The sequence below is a fragment of the Ambystoma mexicanum genome, chromosome 2q (genome assembly GCF_040938575.1).
Source record: "Ambystoma mexicanum isolate Mex_15411 chromosome 2q, UKY_AmexF1_1, whole genome shotgun sequence".
Taxonomy (NCBI): domain Eukaryota; kingdom Metazoa; phylum Chordata; class Amphibia; order Caudata; family Ambystomatidae; genus Ambystoma; species Ambystoma mexicanum.
Window position 1 is genome coordinate 65,920,223 of NC_090924.1, and position 21,503 is coordinate 65,941,725.

The 21,503-nt window shown below is 48.6% G+C and overlaps 2 protein-coding genes across 2 annotated transcripts in view; one reads left to right on the forward strand and one right to left on the reverse strand.

Moving 5' to 3' along the window:
* The window catches only part of VASN (vasorin), a 45,541-nt gene extending 33,257 nt beyond the window's left edge, over nucleotides 1–12,284 (forward strand). The window contains exon 2 of the mRNA XM_069646848.1: nucleotides 7,365–12,284. Within this exon, the coding sequence (XP_069502949.1) occupies nucleotides 7,375–9,384 (2,010 nt within the window). The 5' untranslated portion in view covers nucleotides 7,365–7,374 and the 3' untranslated portion in view covers nucleotides 9,385–12,284. The remainder of the gene's footprint in view (nucleotides 1–7,364) is intronic.
* The window catches only part of CORO7 (coronin 7), a 1,792,839-nt gene that overhangs the window by 788,703 nt on the left and 982,633 nt on the right, over nucleotides 1–21,503 (reverse strand). The window lies entirely within an intron of this gene.

Sequence of the window (21,503 nt, forward strand, 5' to 3'; positions counted from 1 at the left end):
GCCTTGTGGCACACTAGGCATGTCCTGGTGCCAGCCTGCAGAAGGCACTCACCAATAGTGGCAGCTCTGCTCTTGTGGCCCACTCACCATGCCCTGGTGCCAGCATACAGAAGGCACTAAGAGGCGGAGTCCTGCCCCTGTAGCCCACTCAGCGGCCTTCTGTGGAGGTGGAGAGTTCAGGGGGAGTTTAAAGGTATCTTGCCGGAGAGGAGGATGCGCGCACAGGCCCCGTCTGGCCGGGCAGGGAGGCGCGAGGCACTGTTGACAGCTGGCTGAATCTCAGCTATGCAGCAGCCAAAAGGTCACAATTCCAGGAGGATAACGCGGAGATACCGAGCGGGTATCCGTGTCAGTGAGCATCAGGCACACTCCAGCGCCGCCAGAGCACTGTCCTCCCGGCCTGCCCGCCGGGGGAGTGTGGAGAGAAGGCTCGGGTCGGGGAACGGGCAGGCATGGAGAAAGGAGGGGCGCGGGAGATGTGCTCCCTCGCTACATGGGTTTATAATAGTGGTCAGTGGCGTTACTCAGCACATTTTTCAGCAATTATGCATAGTTCCGAGAGTTTGGTGTGCAACAAATGAAAACATAAGAGTTATAAAGACGGTCTGGCCTCCAGGGCCATCGATTCTGTCCTGCTGGGCTGGATCAAACTCGATCAGTGCCCGACAGTTGTTGGGGCTTCGGAAGCAAATTCTCAATGATGATCCTGAGGGTTACTATCGCAGATCCACTAAAGCAGGGATCTGCAACCTTTGGCTCACCAGATGTTTTGGGCTACAGCTCCCATCCTACTTCGTCAGCATAGCCAATGGTCAGGTCCTGTGGTCCAAGACGCCTACAGAGGGTGCATGTCCCTGCAGTCTACGCTCTAGGGATGGAGGCAGGCCCTGGTCCGTTGGCCGTCTTGTTAACTAAAGTACTGGCTAGCTTTCTGGAGCTGGACAGTCCTGTGCGTGACCAGAGTGATATGCAGGTGGATATTTCTTCTCTGTTACGGCACAAGCTAAAATGTGGTCATAAACCCTCCTGAGTGGGCACCTCCACATAGACCAGGTTACTTTGCCTGGCTTCTTCTCAATAGAGGAGCTCTTCCAAACGGATCAGCCGGTGCCTGTTTGAGGGGCTTCTGCTCCCCCTCCTACCCCCCACTTATTTGCCCTACAATCCTTTGGGCCCAGTGGGCCTTCTGGGGAATGTGTGCCAGTCCTATAAAGACATCTGTGGGGTGGAGTGGCTATTGATGGAAAGAGGAAGAGTTTTTTAGTACAACAGTGCTTCTTGAGTGTGTGAGCTGAACGTGGCTGCTACAGTCAACAGCCATTTTACCTTTTAACAACAGGCATACCGCCATGTTCGTGTGCATATGGAATATTTTGAAGCAGAAAGGGTGGTGCAGGGACATGCAGCCACCGTAGGCCAAAATCTTACCCGTGTTGTAGAATATGAGGTGTCACCGTGATTGGCATTGGGGGGGGGGGGGGATCTTCCCTCCTGCCATCTCCAAAACTACATCAAAAAGCCAGGAAGACAGGCATTTCACTGCCATGGTTCACTGCCTGTGGAACAGCCATCATCACCTGGGGAACACAGGCAGTCCGATGGGATTCAATGCTCTGCTCAAAACCTCCTAGTTCTAACACCCACAGAAATGTGGAAGTCTACGGGACCTGAACAGACGTTCTTATAATCTTGTAATACATAATGAGGAAGAAACTAAACAGCCTTTCCGTAAAGCGTCTTGCAGTGTGCATATGGAGCTGCATTTGGTTCCTGATGCTGGTTTCCTAGAGCGCAACTGGTTGGGGGCAGGTGCTTGAGGGGCATGCTGGGCCCTCCAAAAACCATGCTTGCTGAAGGTTGAGCAGGGTTGATGTTAACACTCTGGCAGGACTATTGCCCTGGTCGAGTCACTTAAGTCGCCACATGGTCCGGACACCACAGAAGGTAAAAGTGCTTTTTACCCCACACTGCTTAAAAGCTGGTTTAACTATCAATGGCATTTAAGAATTGGATTAAATAGACATTTTAGAAAAAAGGGAATGCTGCCATGACCATGGTCCCATACACCACGTGCCATTGTGCCAGGAACAGAGTGATGCATTGTGTTAGGCTAACCCAACCCTCGGCTATCAAAAGAGATCCTAAATGCATTGATCCTTATGAATAAGGGTGAATATGTAAAATTCAGTTTGGACCCAAACAGATTGCAAGATAGAGCCCACGGTACAGCTTCTGTACGTGGGATGTTGTATGATATTTTTTTTTACTGCAGATACATGTCCTGGTCTTAACTTTTCATTCTGGGACTTGTAGTCCCGGAATTATAATGTGGAACTCCAGGACTAAAAGACACAGAATGCAAAGTTAACTCCCAGACTGAACCCAATGCCTCCCTAATGGAATGGACAATGTTCACATAAACAACTGCTCCAAATTACTATTGTAGTAGTTTCAGAGCACATAGGCGTTTCTGTGCAGTGACGTACTGTGCTTCCGTCAGCGGTATTCGCTAGAGGAAAAAAATGATCAAAGGGAAGAATAAGGCAGCACACCATGACACTAGAAGGCTCGCAAGCATGACAACTGCTGAGCCAAATAGTCTTAAGCACTTTTCCCTCAACCACATACCTAGGGTTTGGTGAAGTTGTGGTAACGTGACATAAATGAAGAAACCAACAGAAAAAACAGAGGCTATTTCCTCACTTTTCAGGGAACTATTTTAAACGTGGCAAATTCGAATTTATGACTTGCAACCCCTACGAAATGTTGTTCGGGTCTAGGGTAGTAAGAAGAAGGGCTTTGCCATCTGTGTTTCTTGGGAATGGCTTCAACATACCCAGGCTGACCCTGACACTGTGGAAGGCTCACAAGTCCAACTACTGCTGAGCAAATGACCGGCTCTATGTAAGAATTGTGCACAGAAGCACAGGCCTAGATCCTGCTGAAGTATAAAATCCTTGTGGTATCCATGACAAACATGCACACATGGGATTCATAACCGGGATGCTGGTGGAGGGTACTGTAATTGTGGAGGTAAGCTCGTCTATGAGGAAGATTCTTCCCCTCCTCTTGCTGGTGAGATTGTCAAAATGTATGGGGTAGAACAAAGAGAGTAAAATTGGGCTGCCTTAAAAGAGTAGTTAACAGATGTCATTTGGACATTGAATGAGCATTATTGAGAATGCAACTGGCCCTGCAGTTGCTTTTTCCTCATCTGAAGGATGGTGCTGTTGTAGCTGGTCTCTTCAGCCATTTGTTATGAATGTCATTTGATTATGTTACAGTGAATTATACCTAGCTCGTTGCTTACAGGACCTAATATTACTGGACAAATTCCACCAGGTCTCCCCTCTCTCCATGTTCTCCCCAGGCATACTTCTATACACGTCCAACTCTTGGCACCGACATTGCAGTCAGATGGCCTGGCAAACCCAGTGCTCTTCCTTGATATAGGGAATGCTGCTTACAAACTAATCTTGTGAAAGTCGCCACACTACTAGGGCCTACTTGAGCACCTCTCAAGTCCATCACACAACCACTCACCATCGAACTATATCTAGTACCATGTGTCATCTGTTCTAGATATTGCCATCACAATAAAACTCTGCTCCAGCTGTGCTGTAGTTCGCTCGAGTCCTACACTCATGCTTACCAATAACTGACCACATCTGAGAAACACGCACAATCACGTCCCCTCTCACTCATCCCAATTGTTTTCCCTCTCTGTTTTTGGTCATGTAAAAGTCTACTTTCGCTTTCCCATCACCTCCTCCCCAAACTTCCCATCCTTTGCACAGACTTTGGTCTGGCAACACACTGGCAGGGTCGCAATATGCCACCTTTAACAAGGCCAGGTGCCGTAAGACCAGCACGGGGTGGATGGGTGCATGTAAGGTGCCGTAAGACCAGCACGGGGTGGATGGGTGCATGTAAATACTGGAGAACTGAACATATCAACCGGCCATGCCTTCTTAGGCTGCCACTATAACTAGACACGTATGCTCACTTGGAAGCCGTGGCAGGCCGCTTTCTTCTTTGTGCAAAGCTTGCTTTGTTTGGCAAGTGGGCTGTTGCACAATCCCGACTAGAAATCAGGGGGAGAACAATAAAATGGCATCAAAAGCGCGATGTGTGGAAGAATTGAAAGAATGCAATAACTGGTTGGGTGAAAAATGACGCGCTGTAATTTGATGCTAACTGTGACTTTTGCAGAAGCGCTGGCGTGCGGCCTGCCGTGCTTTGTTTATTTGTTTTTAATGGCACGGTGCTGGTTTTTGGAGCACTGTTTCAGATGATGGAATGTGGACTCTTGATTTATGCGGTATTTTACGTTCAATTGCATAAAAAAAGAAAAAAAAAAGACTTGGTGGTAACACCTAACCTTTTATTGGAAACGTTCATTAAATCTGTCTTGTTTTCACACATTAAAGTGACAAATATGCTTAAAAACAGGCGTTTACCCTTTAAAAAATAAACAGGTATATGTAAAAATAAAAAAAGGTAAATAAAGAGTGAGCAGTCCAAAAGCCCCGATGATCAACGCGGAAGCGCCCCTCTTCCGCCGCTCCCCGGAATACCTCCCCACCCCCCACCTTCTCACGTGTGCCTCGATGCCAGTGTAGGAAAACAAGTGGTGGAACTCTGGCTGGCCTGCCTGCCCCTGCTCTCCATATACCCCATCACCACGCGCCTGAGCACGTTCAGTGCACTGACTGTGCAAGCTTCAGCTTCTCCCACACTTATTTTAAAACGAACCCATTCCGGGACGGTTTCTTTTTAAAATAAAAGTATAGGAAGAAGTTGAAATTTTATTTTTAAAAAGTAGAGGAGCACTGCTCCCAACTGTTTCCGCCTACTTCGACCACTGCTCGCTGCGTCACCATGCTGTGTATGGTACATGCCGACATGTTCTGTGACCATTGATACCAAAAATCACTTGTCGATACGTGAAAATCGCCAGAAAGCATCAGGCACCCAGAGCCTGGACGACTGTCGCATCCAGGACTGCTGGGTGGGAGATGACAGTTCCTGTACACGATGCCGCCAGCCGCTGGGCAGCGGTCTGTGTGCCCTATAGGGGCACAGGAGCTAGCTGGGGAAAAAATACTGCACACAAATTCCCAGAAGAGTCCATTTCCATAGCGGGGGCAACCCACTGCCGCGCCGCCCCCCCCCACTCATTGCACCCTTTCCTTCATGCCACATTCATACTGCCACAGCAAGCTTTATTTGCATAAAGTGAAGGAGTTATCTTACAGGCGATCCGTGTATCCAGCACACCACAGGTTCTTCTACGCTGAGTGGGGCTTCATAGGTACACCCCTCCCCCCCACTGTCTGTGTCCGGTGGACCCTTCCGGTTGAGCCCGGCTCTACCTACCAATTTCTCTCTACCCATGGCCATTTCATTGCTTGTATTGTACTTTTCCAGACACTTTCCACGTTGCCCTTATTCTCAGTCCACATTCCCCAGACACTTTTTTCGGTGTCCAATATCACAGTACACGTTTCTACTCTGCTCTGTGCTCCCATCCCCTTTCGGTGCCAACTCTAACTCTGAGGCGTTCGGATTTCCTTACCCTACCCCTTTAGCATCTGATTCTAGCGCTAAGGGCTCCAGTTTCACCTTTCTGTCCCAGAGTGCTGTGCTTCACCTACATTCCATTCCTCCCGGTTCCCTCACCCTTTAGTCCATCCTCAGTGATCTTACCCCTGGTGTCCCCCCCCCGTTCAGTTTATCCCTAGTCCTTACCCTCCATCCCGCGGCTCACTCCTCCCCCTTCCGGTTCTCTTCTCTTACGCCCGACCCCCCCCCTTTGCCTCCACATTCAGTTCCCTGTGATCCAGACTCCTGCATACTCCCGCCCCTGCTGACCTCCATGTGACGCTCTCTCTATTTCCCAAGTACCCCCCGTCTCCCCCCCAGCCTTGCGCTTACCCCCCCTTACCTCTTGGACCTTTCGCCCCCCTGGTTCCCTCTTGTCACCCCTCGAGCCCTTTCCCTGTCCCCCCACTTACCCTTAAGTATTATCCTTCCGTTATGCCTTCCTCCACTTGCCTCTTTACCAACCATACTGTGCCACCATACCATCATCTTGTTCCCCCCTGACTTACCTTGTTGACCTTTGTGTTTTCTTCGCTTTCCTCTTTCCACCCCCCCCCTGCATTTGGGGTGCGAATGGCTTCCAAGCCCCTCTTCCCAGGGCCTCCTCTGAGTCTATTACTCCTGGGTGCCGTAGATTTCACATGAAAGCGGGGACCGAGAGAGAAAGCCCTTATAGGCCCTTGCTCTCTCTTGGTCCCTCACCCCCCCTCCACCCTCCTTCCGGTGTTGGCCCACCAAGTGTCCCCGGCGGGAAGTGGAGGCTGGCCAGGAAACCCGCACTAAGGGACGACGCCCGCCATGCCTCCTTCGTCGTCGCGTTCGCCCGCCAGTAAAACGTTGGCTCCTTAAATTAAAGGCAAAACCTAAATGTTAATGGATCAGAGGTCACACACAACCCGCTTGTCTACGATTTCACTTTATAAAAAGACAACTAGGAGTGTCTGGGGCACTAGAAGACCCGCTCCGGACTTTCATTTCACAACCAATGCATTCTGGAACATGTGTTGTTTTCCCACTATAACCAGGCCCATAAACCCAAAGTACCATTTCCAATTCTATTTGTAAAATGAAAGCCTAGATCTGGAAACATGGTGTTGCTTTACCACTGACGTTGTACTGTTATTGTATAGGTATCCCAGCCTGTTTTTTTAAGAACTTCATACATCTTGAATTTCAATGGCGTTTAACTGGTTTTTATGAAATGTGTCCGAACCATGAAACGACACTCACATTTTATGTCACAAATGGAGATCTTCTCCAGGGAAAAAATAGCGCATTTAAGTTTTTTTTTTAACCCAGGCCTTCCCAAATAATCCCATATCTGTTGAATATTGACCAGAGAACAACACATTTTCACCATGTCTCTCCCAATTAAAGTAATTTATTATTAGACAACCATTCCCCATAGGTGGGGTTTGATACCTGAGGCATGCTAGATGCTGTGGACTACGACTTAAATGATCCCTCACCATTGACTATTGTGGCTAGGGCTGATGGGTGTAGTAGTCCAACACATCAGGAGAGCCAAAGGTTGCAAACCTGTGTCCTAGAAAAACCATCTACCCATACTCACAGCACAACTTACCCCATACAAAGACATCTGCTATAGGACAACACTCTTTTCAAAGACAACCTTCCCATGGTGACACTAACTGTCATACATACATCTGGCACCGAGCATGTTCATGCATTTTGTATACAATGCTGTTAATCTTTAAAAGTTTGTTTATGATGCTAACAATGTTTTTTGTTATTCACAGAAAGCTCGCGATGTGTCCACTGCTGATGATGGTTCTTCTGGTGCTGCTCCCGCCCATCTCTGCCCAGGATTGTCCCCAAGGCTGCTTGTGTAACCAGCCATATACAGTTTTCTGCATTTCTCGGCGTAGTCCGACCACGCCAAAGGGTTTACGGCAAAACACTGCCAATCTTTACGTCTTTGAGAACGGTATCACCGACCTTGAAGAGGACAGCTTTGCTGGTCTCCCCGAGCTTCAACTTTTGGACCTGTCTCAAAACAAGATCTCAAGCCTCCCTAGGAATACCTTTCAGTCGGTCACCAACTTGAACAACCTGGACTTGTCCTCCAATCAGATTAGGGAGATCACAAACGAGACCTTCCACGGATTGCGCCGGCTGGAACGCCTCTATCTGAATGGCAACCAGATCCAGCGAATTGATCCAAATGCCTTTGACACCCTGGAGAGACTGCTAGAGTTGAAGCTGCAGAATAACCGGTTGACAGCAGCACCTCTTTTAAATCTTCCACAGCTTCTACTGCTGGACTTGAGCTGGAATGAAATCCCTGTCCTAGAAGCTAGAGCTTTTGACACTTCTAACCTTGAGTCACTGAAAATAGCAGGTTTGGGCCTCAGCACCCTGAATGACGAACTTTTTGAAAGCCTGATGAACCTCCACGAGTTAGACCTTTCGGACAATCATTTGGCTAAGGTTCCCATGGTTCTGCATAGGCTGCAAAGGCTAACCAAGTTAAGCCTGGCCGGAAATGCCCGCATTTCACATCTACAACATGAGGACTTTGTCAGCCTGCAAAATCTTCAAGAGTTGAACATCAGCAACATCAACCTCAGAACCATCCCACAGGACTTCTTCAGTTTCTCCACCAGGCTGAAGGCCATCTCTGTGGCCAAGAACCCTTTCAACTGCATCTGCCAGATGAGCTGGTTTGCTGGGTGGGTAAATAAGAGAGAAGTCACGCTCATGAGGTCCGATGAAACAAGGTGTCATTTCCCGCCAAAGAATGCAGGCAAGATCCTAAGAAACTTAGAGCATATGGATTTTGGATGCCCTACAACAACGGCCACAACCACCATCAAAACAACAACACCAATGCCGATCCTACACAGGACAACCAGCAGTGTATCTTTGTTGGACTTCATCACAAGTATTCCCACACAGGTACCCACCCTGATCCAGGAAATCTCCACTCATGCGCCAATTCCAGCTGCACGAAAACCAGAACACCCCCAGGAACAGCTCTGCCCACCTCAAACCTGCTTAAATGGTGGCTCTTGCCAACTGGATGCTGATGGTCACCTGAAGTGTGCCTGCTTGGAAGGCTTCTTGGGGCTGTACTGCGAGTCCAAAGTGAAGTCATCTAGCACCCTGCCAACAGTGACTGTGGCCGCAATGCCCACACAGCCCACCAAAGACATCAATATCCAAGAAACAGGCAGCACCTCCTTGAAGGTGGATCTGCACAGTTATATCCACTCAAGAGCCCAGCTCAAGGGCATTCGCCTAACTTATCGAAATCTGTCCGGCCCAGATAAACGTCCGATCTCGCTCAACCTCCCCACCTCACTCTCCGACTACACTGTCCGCAGCCTGAAGCCTAACTCCACGTATCACATCTGCGTAGAGCCCTTTGACGACTGGGACTCTGAGGAGAAGTCTTGTGTGGAGGCCCAAACTGCCCCTTTAACTAAACAGCACCATGCTCCTGTCATCCAGACTAAAGATAGCAACCTGACTCTTATGATAGTACCCGCGCTGGCTGCAACTCTTCTGCTGGTCGTAGCTGTGGCAGCTGCCATATACTACCTGCGGAGTAGACGTTCTGAACAGCACATAGAAGATGGCCGTGACCTTGGTCCCATGGAACTGGAAGGGGTGAAGGAGTGCCTTGACAACGGAGACCGACGTAGTCCTGACCAAAAGCCGCCAGAGCCCAATGGTTTGGAGTACGAGATTCCCTTGATGCACCAGCGCTGCCACAGTAACAATAACAACACAGCAGAAAAACCATCATACTTTTAGAACCTGCTTTGTCCTGGACGAGGATTTGGTAAACTTATTTGGCCATCTTGAAGGGACATCTGCAACATGCCTGGAAACCTGTTCAAGGGACAGCTCTTTATTGAAAAGTTACAGACAAAACGAATTTCCTTGCATGACTGGACAGTGAAAATGGTCAATAACTGTTGCTGGAAATGTGAAACGGACCTTCGAGAGCACCTACTGTCTGCTCCACGTAGCATACGCACACCTCAAAATGGACTATGTTGGGAACGTCACCAACAATGAGATTTGCGTGTGAAAAATCTTAAATCCAGCTGTGTTCAGACCTGGGCCTGGAGTCTCCTCTGTGGGGAGTGAACATGGTCTGAAATATCAAGCTCTTAAGTACAGAGCTAAAATAGAACCCTTAAGAGATTGCTCCAAAGACTAAAGGTACAAATCGCAGAGAGTAAAGAGCAGGGCCTCAGCAAAGCCACACAGTGTACAACGAGCCCTCAAGAGATCATCCCTGAGAGTTAAAAAAAGGAGTCCTTAAGAGATATGGCTAGAAAATAAAAACACTGGGAATTCAAGAGATTTGTCCAGAATAAAAAAGAGCATATACAAAGTCAGAACTCCATAGGGAAAAGGACACGGCACAGAACATTCTAGAAAGTAAACGCAGCACTCAAGAGAATTCTAGAAAGTAACAGATAAGAAAACTTAAGAAAACATTCTCAAGAATGAAGAAAGCCCCCAAGATTTCAGCCTGAGTACCCAAGCACAAAATCATCCCTGAGGGGCCCAAGAGATCATTTGAAAACAATACTGCTTTCGCTAGGTAAACATGGCACCAAGTATTTAGTATGGGCACCATTAGGCAGGATAAGATGTCAGGCCTTTCTACGTGTGAGTAATGGCTCTAATGAGCCATGTGAGACTGAATGTGCTATTGCCCTACTTTGTGGTACACATCTTGCTCTAGTTAGGAATTCTAGAAAGCAAAGAAAAAGCTGTGGAAAAACTCCCACAATAAACAAATGCATTAAGGCAAGAAATTCTCACAAGTATACGAGTCAATAACAAAATGTCTGATGCCAGGCAGGCATAGGACTCTGCCAGATATCACTGACATTCCAGGATGACATCCTAGCTACTTCCAAGTATTCTAACTCCCACTCTGAGCACTCGGTAATCAGGAATACACTTTTATACAAAATGGAGAGAAAAAAAGGAGCATGGCTAGTGGAAATCACAGATGCACCTTTTATCAGAAGGATTTTACTGGTTCGAGAACACAGCTAGTCTGGGTGACTTCTTGCTTTCATTTTTTTAAAATAAAAATACATACTACGCCCCCAACTTTCAGCAACATCTCTCCAGCCTTCATGTACTTAAACACAGTGTCCGTGATGTGACGCCCTTTTATGCCTTCTGGAGACCCTTAAAGGGTGTAGGACGTGCCAAGAGCCACAGGGGGCTGCAGAAGCCTCAAATGCTCAACCCACATGCTGTCTGGGCATAGCAGTCTTGGAAAGTGGCTCTCGTGTGGCACAGGTTGTGGGGGCTCCCTGCTGGTCCAGGAAGCCCCAGGCCGATTTACCTGGGCCTGGAAGTAGATCACCCTTGTGTAATGAGATCCTCTCTCTGTATCTCCTGCTCCCTTTGTACAAAGGATTACAGCTCTTTCCTCTGCTTCTTCTGAGTTGAGATATCCACCGCCGCCCCAGTGGCTTATAGGTTTTGCATGCTGTGTAAGAGGAATGTGCTCTAGAATGGCAGTGTGATTCTCCCTCTGTGCCTTATGTATTTTACCCCGTAGACAGGAGGATTATCCCCCATGGTGCCACGGAGATAACCGCTTCACGCCTCGTTGGCCAACAGCTTGTACGTGAGACTGCCCGCCCCTATATGTCATTCAGAGCCTCTCTTTTCCCCATGAGCCTGTGCTTGCATGCAAGCTTACAGTCTGGAACCAAAGTCCCCAAAGCCTACCCCTTGTACTACGGAGATCCTTTTTGTATCCAATGAACCCAGACTCCACGACAGGATGGATTTGCCAAACTGTGGTCAACGGGGTCGCTCTCTGCCACTTAGTTTATGTGTATGAGGAATTATCCATCTCTTGCCACAGATAGGCCACTCTCTGCTGCTTCATGAACCCTTCCTTGAGGTAATTAGTTACTTTCTGCCACTGCGATCCTTGCTCTGTCTCCATTAGTTAGCCTATTCGTACCACAGAGCATTTTCTCTTGCCTCCTAGCCCCTAAACAATGAGGGATTACCTCTCATATAACACAAATGCTCTCTGCCGCTCATGATCCGTGCCCTCTATGTATGCAGGATTAGCTGTTTGGTCTCATAGAAACTCCCTTGCTGTACCACATGAATCCCCCACCCTTGTGCATGTGGGATTAACCCGCTTGGTGTCCTAGAGCTGGTCTCGGTCTGTCTCATGAATGTCATGCATTAGCATTCCCATGATCCTCTAAAATGACTCCCTTCCTGCTTCATAAACCCTATCCTCAATGAACGAGGGATCACCTCCCCCACCCCCTTTGTCCTGGGGCAACAGAGATCCACGCTGTGAATGTGGATTCAGCCCCACGCGGATTCCTCCTCCATTCCTCAAATCCCACTGCACTCCAAGTTGGGGGTCACAGATGTAGGAATCATCATACACGACGTGAATTTCAGTTTTGTGAACGCAAGATTTTTTTTTTTCTGGAGGTGAGTGATGGCACAGAAGAAAACTGGAACAGTGAAAATCTTAGAGAACATTTCTTGTAAAAAATATTTATAAAAGAGGGGTCTTCCCGTTTCTGTCGGGGAGGTCTCTTGCTGAGGCGTCATTGTCATGTACTTGTATTGTAAAAAGGACATTTTATATATATATATGATTTTTTTAATAAAAAGTACTGCTTCTCAAAGACTGCAAACGTGTGTGTGTGTGTCTATAATGTATCACAAGGGTTGCAAGCAGGGCCATAAATAAGGCCTGTATCAGTGGGAATATGGCATTAATGAGAATAAAGTGACTGGACACTCGTTTGAGTATCAATCCACTGAGTCCAGCCTGCAACCTCTGTGTCAATCAACGAAGCCATCTAGTCTTAGAGATGCTATGCTATGCAACTGTATCAATCCCCCCCCCATCTTGAGAGGAGAGGCCAAGCACCTCTGCATAAATCACCAGAGCCACCTAGCAATAGAAATGGCAGGCAGAGCATCTCTGTGCCATTCTCTTAAACCCTTCCAGCTCTAGCAAGGATAGGTTGTGCATCACATTGCCACTCTATGTGCCCTGAGCCGTAGAAGTGACAGGCCATGTCTTTTACTGTCACTCTGTCCCCTGAGCCAAACCGGGGACGGGTCCTACACCCGCTCCAATCCTTTGTGCACACCCTCTCCTAAAGGGAATTGGTTCCTGCTCATCTTTGCTCATTCCAAGGACCACCTACATCTTTCTATCCCAGTGGGCCTTCACCAGGTACAATAATTGAATTGTGGAGAGGAATCCAGTTGGTAAAGCTAGGGAACAGACAAATACCTGCAGGTGGTAGGACAGGCATGACTGTGTCGATTACTTGAACGCTTCCAGCCCTAGAGACAACAAGGCCCGGCCCACCTCACCCCACCCCCTGAGTGTATCGATCACTGACAGGCTCGGCAGGCTTGTCAAACACCTCTGAGTCAATCCAATCCTATGCATCTCCGTTCCATCAATGAGATTCACCATCGAGGGTAAGGGTCCCGCACATCACTGAGTCTCTCCTGGGATGTAGTGCACCATCAATCACCGGAGCACACCCGGCCAGGCCCTACAAAGGAGACATAATGCACCGCTGAGTCAATCACCCTTAGCAAATGGCGCTTGAACACGCACAATGTTCTAGTGAAGGGTCTTTGTTTCTTCACCACTGTTCACTTTTGAGTGTCAAGAAGAATTGCCTTGTAGAACAAGAAGGCTGTTGAGGGGAAAAACGGGTTGAACACCCAATAACGATAAACTGATTCACTGTTCCTGCAACTAAAATGGGTGCTCAAGGCTGTGCCTCAGACGAGTTGAAAAAGGGGCCTCATATTCCAATTAGAGATGCTGAAGGCAAGTGAAGAAACTAGGCTTACACTAGGTCATGAGGTGGCTAAAGTTAGTTAACAGTGGCGAAACTGCCTCTCAGAAGTGAGGTGAGTGAAGGTATTCACGGTGAGGGAACAGCATGGCATGGCGCGTATTTCGGATTGAGGCTGGGCCGAGTGTGACTTGGCCTTTAAAACATGAAGGATGCGTTTTTTACAGAGCGTGTGATCGCAATGGAAGCGGTTGCAGCAACTGGGACTCAACTCCGGACTTTGACGTGGGGCTGTACTCGGTGAAAAGCGGAGCGCCCGCACCGGGCGGGAACGAGGCTCGCGCTGGCTGTGCCTTTAACGGCTGATGGATGGGTCTGCGCTGAGCGCGAGCTTGGCTTTAGGCCTCTGACGTCAGCGATGCCTGAGCGGGGCTGGCAGGCCCGAGCTCTGGATGCAATTAGCTCCCGCGGTCTCTGGGATAATCTATCAGATGTGGGCCTGGAACAGGCGCAGGGGATTTCTGCGTCTCACTCTTGTTCTTTCCTGACTGGCTCTTCAGGTGAATTTCCTGCAGGGCTGCTTTATATTACAGGGAGTAGCGAGGGAGGGGGCTACCTCCATTGCCAGATGGCAACACTAGGAAAGAAAGGCGGCGAAGACTTGGAGGTAACGGGCGGGGTGCAGGCAAGAGGTGGATGAGCTCACAGGAAAAGAGGGAGAAAACGGGAAATGATGACTGCAAGGCGAGTGGGAGGGGTAAGAAAAAGAAGTAGTAAGGCGAAGGGCGGAGGAAGAGTGAATGCGAGGAAGGCGACTGAGCAATGAAGATAAAAACGTGAGGGGATAAGGAGGGGAAATATGGGCGTAGAAGGAATGATGGAGTGGGAAAAGCAGAGGTATAAAACTATCGAGGCATACCAAGTGGGCGAAATAAAGACCAGGAGGGATGTGGACGAAGAGGAAAAGAATGAGAGTTAAACAATGAGGGTGCGAAAAATAGGTGTATGAAGTGAGGCAGAGGAAAGGGAAGAGAGGGGAAGACCAGAGGAATTAGAAAACAACAGAGCTAAGGGAGGAAAGAGGGTGAATGGAAACGAAAAATGAGTAAAAGGGGCAGGGTTTATTAGACGTGCACTGGAGAAAGCCTGACATTGAAGGGAGGGGGAAAATAGGAGATACTCCAAGTTTGCGACGGGAGAGCAGGCAAGTCTGTAGCAATGTGGAGGGTTGGAGAAGGTGAAACGGGGAAGAAAAGAGTAAAGCAGCAAGAAAAGGATTGGAAGAAAGAAAGGTGTGTGAAAGAAGCAAGTAGGTGTGCAGGGGTGGATGGGTATATGATGACAAAGCAGCAAGGGAGTAAAGAGGAAAACATGAGAGAAAGGGGTGGGTGCAAGGAAGCAGAGAAAAAAGGGGCAAGAATAAGGAGAAAAAACTTTAAGGCCGAGAAGAAGACTTGGAAAGAGGAAGCAGAATGAGTCAGAGGGAATGGGACAGTGTGAGGCAGAGCTTGGGAGGGAGCAAGGCAGGAGGGTGTGTGGGAGTTCTCCGAGAGGATCCTAGGAAGAGGGTGGACTAAAAACTCAGTGAATTGAAAAACAGAGAATGGAACAACAGATATTTTGGGGACACGAATGCTAGGAAAGAAATGCTAGCAACTCATTACACACGAAAAGGACGTGAAGTAATCATGGGCAAACACAGGAGAAAGGGTAATTGGGAAATGGGAGGAGAAGCGAACAGAGAAAAGGTCTGCAACGGCGTGGGTTATCAGTAGCAATGAAGAGCTACGGAAAACGACGCTACAGAGGAAGGCGACAGAAAGGAGATGGAAAGAAAGATATGAGCGACGTGGGTTGAAAGCATCGAGAAGGGGTCGAGAGTGCAGCCGAGAGGGAAGGAGGGAGGGCTGCCCAAGAGAGTGGGCGTCAGGGAAGCAACGTGGGCAAGAGAAGCGATGATGGCCACTGAGGGAGAAAGAGAGTGTAGATCCAAATAGTGTAAAAGAAGAAAGGTGGAGGAGGCCAGAGAGAGGGGAGCACGGGAAAGGTAGACGGGAAAACTGGAGGGGAGAGCCGGGAGGGTCAGCAGTGGAGTGAAAGAAGCCATTGTAGTCCTCCAGCAGATTTTTCAAATTAATGTCCCAAATTCCTCTGAAGGTTTTGCTGCTGAGTAAATATTTTCACTGTGAGCTTTGTATATTTTCCAAACCCACAAAGAAGAGAAGGGGATTGAGAACCTGGAGCAGGGTCAAAACCGAGATTAAAAAGGAGGGGAGAGCGAGAGGTGGGCTGTGTGAGCATAGCGATGGAGGAGGATGGGAAATGGGGGGCAGCTGCTTGGGGCTCTACTTCCCATATGGATGGGTGGTTGGGTGTCATTAAATACCACCCAAGTACTGGGCACTCGACCCCTCGCATCCTCGACCTTCACTTCATCACACATTTGACCTCTCACCTTAAGATCTCAGTGCTGGCCTCTTCCCCCAATGCTGGCAAGGCAGAGCAGCTGTCCCACACCTCGTTGACCACATGGACCATTATTCTACTGCAGGGTTTGGGCCTCTAAGTGGGTACATGCCACTGCACAGAAGATGCCCTGGCAATGGGGTGGCCCTTTGGATAGACCATTTGTTCATGAAAGACAATATACACAGCTCACCTGAAGCCTTGGAAGTTTCCCTGCAGTTGTTGTCGTTTCTAGGTTACAGAGCTTGGGCAAATTACAACTGTACATTTTCCAAACCACATAAATCCTTCACTCTCTTCTGATGTCTAAACTATGAGGAAGCGCATCTCTTACTTAAAGGGCATAAGGATGAAGTAATGTGGGCTGGTCGCCAGAAGCCTATGTTTTCTATGGCAATACTAGAATCTGGAATTCATGGCCATCTTTTTGCTTATCACAGCAGCAATTATTTAACTACAAGCTTAACATTTAAAACTTAATCCCCAAAAGACAAAAATAAACTAAAAGCAATTGTTCTGGCTAGTGTTACGCTCAGTCAATAAATAGCAGTCACCTCACTACACTGCAGCTGATCTCACGCTTTTTGTGTGGTTGCAACATCAGATAAAGTGCCCCATGAGTTTGGTTCTGATTGCTTCTGATTTTAGTGCTGTTTTGTGAGGTTGTCTGCTATGATGGACACAAGGCCACAGCCTTGCCAGCGCTTTAGCTGTTGGGGTAGGCCCAGGGACCGCTGAAGATTTGTCAGGGCTGATATAGGGGGCATTTCAAGATGTTTCCTGGGGAGCCTCTTTCCTTACAGCTGTGACAAAATTTCAGAGACACCAGTGGGGTGCTTAAATTATAACGAAGTCAAGGGAATACAGCGTGGTGGTTAATAGCTGCAGATCATTGCAGGACAGTGTTAAGATGGGTTTCTGAACTCTGTCCTGGAGGAGCAGAGGTTCAGAAGGCCAGCCTAGTTTCTTGGAACAGGGTAACCTCTGGACAAGCCAGACCAATCAGGGTAGCGATCGCGGCGGTCAAGACTAGGTCTCAAGAGGGGTGAGGGTGACTGAAAGCCCGCAATGAGCACACAAAGCAAGGACACTTACAAATTACTCCAAGCAGGTGTTATATTAAAAATATAGACACATTTATTACAAGGCCTTTGTAACATTGACCGTAGCGAGAAATCACAATAAAACTCAAGTAAACCAACACATCACAACCAAATACAGTATATATACAAAAACAAACGAGTCTAACGAGTTAGACGCCCGAAATGTGTAGACCACCTAGATGGGGAGGAAAACAGGCAGTGCGAATACTAGTTAGACCCAGTCCGCCTTCAGAGGCACCTAACTAAAAGGAAGTCCGAGCCCTACGAAGAGTGGAGCCTTGTGCTCAAAAGTACCTGCACATGCTGGTGCCAACGGGCAAAGGGGAGTCTCTTCGAGGGAATCAGGCAGATTAGTTCGATGAACAAATGAAGATGAACAGAGCTTCGCGACTCAAGCGCAGCCTCCACTGTGGGCAGAAGCAGAGCGCGAGTACGGAAAGGCGTGCTGTTTGACACAGCGGGGAAAAGCTATGGGCTACTGCAGGAGGGCGACCAGTTCCTAGCGATGCTACTCACCGGTCCCCGATGCAGGCAGACCCAGACTTCTCCGCGTCAGTTTCAGTGCTGGCAGGTTCAGATAGGAGCAGGGGGCGTCTCAGCGTCATGTAGATTCCGCAGCAGCAGAAGTTCGAGTTGAGGATGTCCCAAACGCAGTGAACCCGCACAGTTTGTTACCACAGCAGGGTAACGGAGTGGCCGTGTGTATTTCAGCCTAATGTACACTACTCACTTCAGACTTAGGAATGCCAAGTGTATGAATCGTGTGAGAGTGACAAGGACTCGTAATACAACACAACCTGACGGCGGTTACAGAGCAAGACTCCTGGGTAGGCTGGTCAGTCCACTGGATGGCCCAGAGACACTTCCGAAGGCTTACGTGCAGGAGATGGTGAAGATGCCGAGAATAGTTGTTCCCACTATTCCAAGGGGTCGAAGTACCAGTACAGGCCTTCTCGTTCGATCAGAGGTAGAAAGGGTTTCACCAAGCGACAGCAGTGCAGAGGAGCAGTCCTTCAGTGGGTCACCAGCGATTCCTCAGTTCAGCCTCGTAGTTGCAGGATACTTGTCTCCTGTATTCCTTCGTTCATGAGAACTCAGGAGATCGACATGGTAGTGGTGTTTCCAGCCCCCTCTTATCCACGGTTCCCTTCGCGCCAAAACGGAGGGGACCCAATGGGAGATCTGCTCACAAAACACTCACACCATACGTCGACCTATCACGGACCACGGAGGTCCCAGGCATTCACGACACACTAGACTCTCTGGCACCCAGGATGTGTATTGGGATCAGACATCCCAGCCCACATCCTGGAGGCACACACAAGGCCTGTAGAAGCCTGCGAAAGCATCTGTGTTTCGCGGGAAAGTACATGTCCAAATAAGGAAGGCCCCGGGTCGGCTCGACCTGGGGAAGGTGAAGAGGGCAAGACGGTCAGAGGACAGGACAAAGAGCCTTGTGGTCTGGCCATTTTGGGGCCAGGCCATCATTTTGGGCTAAGCCCGAGAAACGCGCTTAAACGCCAAAAGGAGCTCAAAAACACAAAGAAACGATCGCTGCCACCAGTCCCGTCCGTGATTCACTTGCACCGTTCGTTAACAATCCAAAGAGAGTATCTAGGGCCTGTAGAAGACTAGAGACCCAAGAGAGCAGTAACTTAGCTTACAGTGCCCTCTTGTGCCATGTTGCGCGAAAGCTGCAACATGATAAAAGAACTACGGAAAACAACGTTTCCCGGTACTGACTGTCTTAAGGGCATGTCAGTTTCCCCGTAAGAATGGAGCGAAAGCCCAGAGGAGTGCAGCAGAAGGCTGCACTTCGCTGGCAAAGTCTAGATCATGGTGAAAAACAACAGCAAAAAGTTTAGGGGTTGCCACATGGAAGGAAAATTACCCACATTTAAGAAATCTTTCCTAACAGACAGGTAGCCAGTAGAGAGCTGAAACACTAAAGTCTGCTGAAAGCTATTAATTGCTCTTTGACAGCAAGGTGCTAATGTGGTGGAAAATGGAATAAAAAGGCTATGAGGTGATAATAACGTTGCTGGACAAAGCAAGGAGGTGGCGGCCTGAGAGTGCCAGCAAAGGCAGCCTGTAACGTGCGGGTTGAGCACATTTAATGTCTGAATTAAAAGAGCATGTTTCAGTGTCATAAGACCGACGACATGGGACAGCTGCTTGGGGTCTCCAGAGCCCATTATAACTGAAAAAATGGAAAGGCCATTAATGTTTTCCCTGGTAGGCCACTGTTCTAGTACCCGAGTTAAGAGTTATCTGACTATGGTGGCTCAGTAGTGAAGCAGGTGCTCTATATTCTGTGTGCTGCAACTGTCCCAGAAAGGTGCAACATCATCGCCACCAGATCTGGTCCAAGCCCATCTCATACATGTAGTCTGCAGCCACATCATAGACATGCATCAAAGGCACCTGTGGTGGAAGTCACTGTTTTTCCTAATGCAATCTAAGGGGCTAGCATGCAGCACCATCCGAGAATGCACACAGCCCGCTCAAGCGAAAGAGCCACGGTTATTAAAAAAAATTATTAGTAGGGAATTTGAGCACAAACCTAACTTTGGGAAGCAACAGAGCACTTTGGAAGTCATAGGGGGAAGTAAGTAGCGAGGGAAGCAGATCGCAAGGGAACAATACAGGGGAGCGTGGAGTTAACAACGGGTGAGGGTTTGGGAGGGCAATTTGGCGGCAAGGGATCTTTAAGCAACCAGGGGAGGAAAACAGAGTTGGGGAAGAGCAGTTGGTCCAGTTTCAGGTTAGTTGGGAGAGTGTAAGGGTTTGTAGAAGTGAGGGGGTGAGTTTTGTGTTGACGAGTAGGAGATTCCAGAATCTGAGAGTGGAGACAGTGAGGGCATACTTTTGGTTCTTTCACTCCTGCACTGGCAGAGTGCAAGTGGGTATATGTTCTTGCTTCTGAAGGATCATAGACCTCCAGAGATGCTGAGCTATTCAGCAAGCTAGCATGGGGACTGGACGGTGACAACCTTGTAAATGTAATTTTTCATTTGTACAGCGCCTTTCCCTATTGATATAGCCTCAAAGTGCTGTAGGTGAACGCCCTCAGGGGACCGAAGTCCAAGAGTTTGGAGATTAGTCAGAGGAGTTTAGAATGCGTGTGTACATTTTAGCCAATGCTAAGTGTGACGAATCTGAGGATGTAGTCCCTTCTCCCCTGGGGGGAGACCTTTCCTATTGGACCAGGGCAGTACGTCCATACTACAATAGTCCCCTATTGGGTGGTGCACCGAGGGAGCATCATATGGAGAAGGACTCCCTCTATGGGATTGGGGGACGACCATCATCGGAGAACACGGTATAACCCTGCTTTAATATACTGAACCCCTTCTCGAACCCTTAATCCTCTTTCTCCCTCTCTAGATAGAGCCAATGTGTTTCTTTGTGGAGTCAGTCAACCTAACATACATGATGAAACTAAAAAAACAAAATACAAAGCATCAGACTTATTGCTTTAAAACTGGTACTACGACGAAGATGATGACCAGGAGTTCGAGTATCACTTTAGAGAAGCAGTCTAGCTTGTCAACGCAAGCGTTTGGCACAAAGGAGTACAGCAGCCTATGCAGGAGTTTAAAAGCTCAGCTGGGACACAGAAGCAAGAGAGCGATCCTCTGAGGAGGAACAGCGGCAGCTGTGCACAGGAGCAGCTGAGTCGAGTCGCAAGGGAAGCAGTAACTGGGGGAAGAGGTGAACCCAAACGTCCACCACAAGAGGGCTACTTGGGTTGCCGCCAAGTGACGTCTCCGAGCATCTCAAGCCCCAGCGTAGCACGAGAGAAGAAGAACGCACAGCCTGGAAGGACAGAATACTGCAGAGTCACTGCAGACCCACTGGATACCCGAATGCTACAAAAGCCTCGAGAAGGGACGAGGCTGCCCAGGAACCGCTGATACCTATGAGAAGGGAGCAAACAGGTACGCAGGTTACCCGGGCGGTGTCGGCGGTCTGGGGCAGCAATGGAGAGAAACCCAGAACCTGGGAAAAGAGGGTCTGGGGCCCTGAAGCAAAGCAGAAACAGTTGTATTCTTGGCAGGAGAGTGAACTAAACAAACTGTGGAAGTCTGGGACTCGCACCCAAATAAGAGGTAGAGAATAAGAGGGTCTGGGATCCTGAGTGCAAACAAAGTAAAGCAGGAAGAGTTGTATACTTGCAGGAGAGTGAACCAAGCGAATACAATGCAACAGTGCGAGTCTGGGACCCGCACCCATGTGAGAAAGTAAAGTGTAAAGTGACGAAGCCTAAGAGAGCCTTGAACTTTGCGCCATAAAGAGAGACAGTCCATGAGAATACATTGGCTTGGTAGGACACGGAAGCAGCCATTTTGCAAGTCTGGGGCTCGCACACAAATGAGAGTCTGGGAATAAGAGGGACAAGAACCCTAGAACACAACCTCAGCATTGGGATCCTATGCTTAACAGCGAACCGTGCCAAGTTGGTAGGATAAAGAATTGTGAATCCAAGAAACAGTTCCTTGTGAGTTACCAAGTG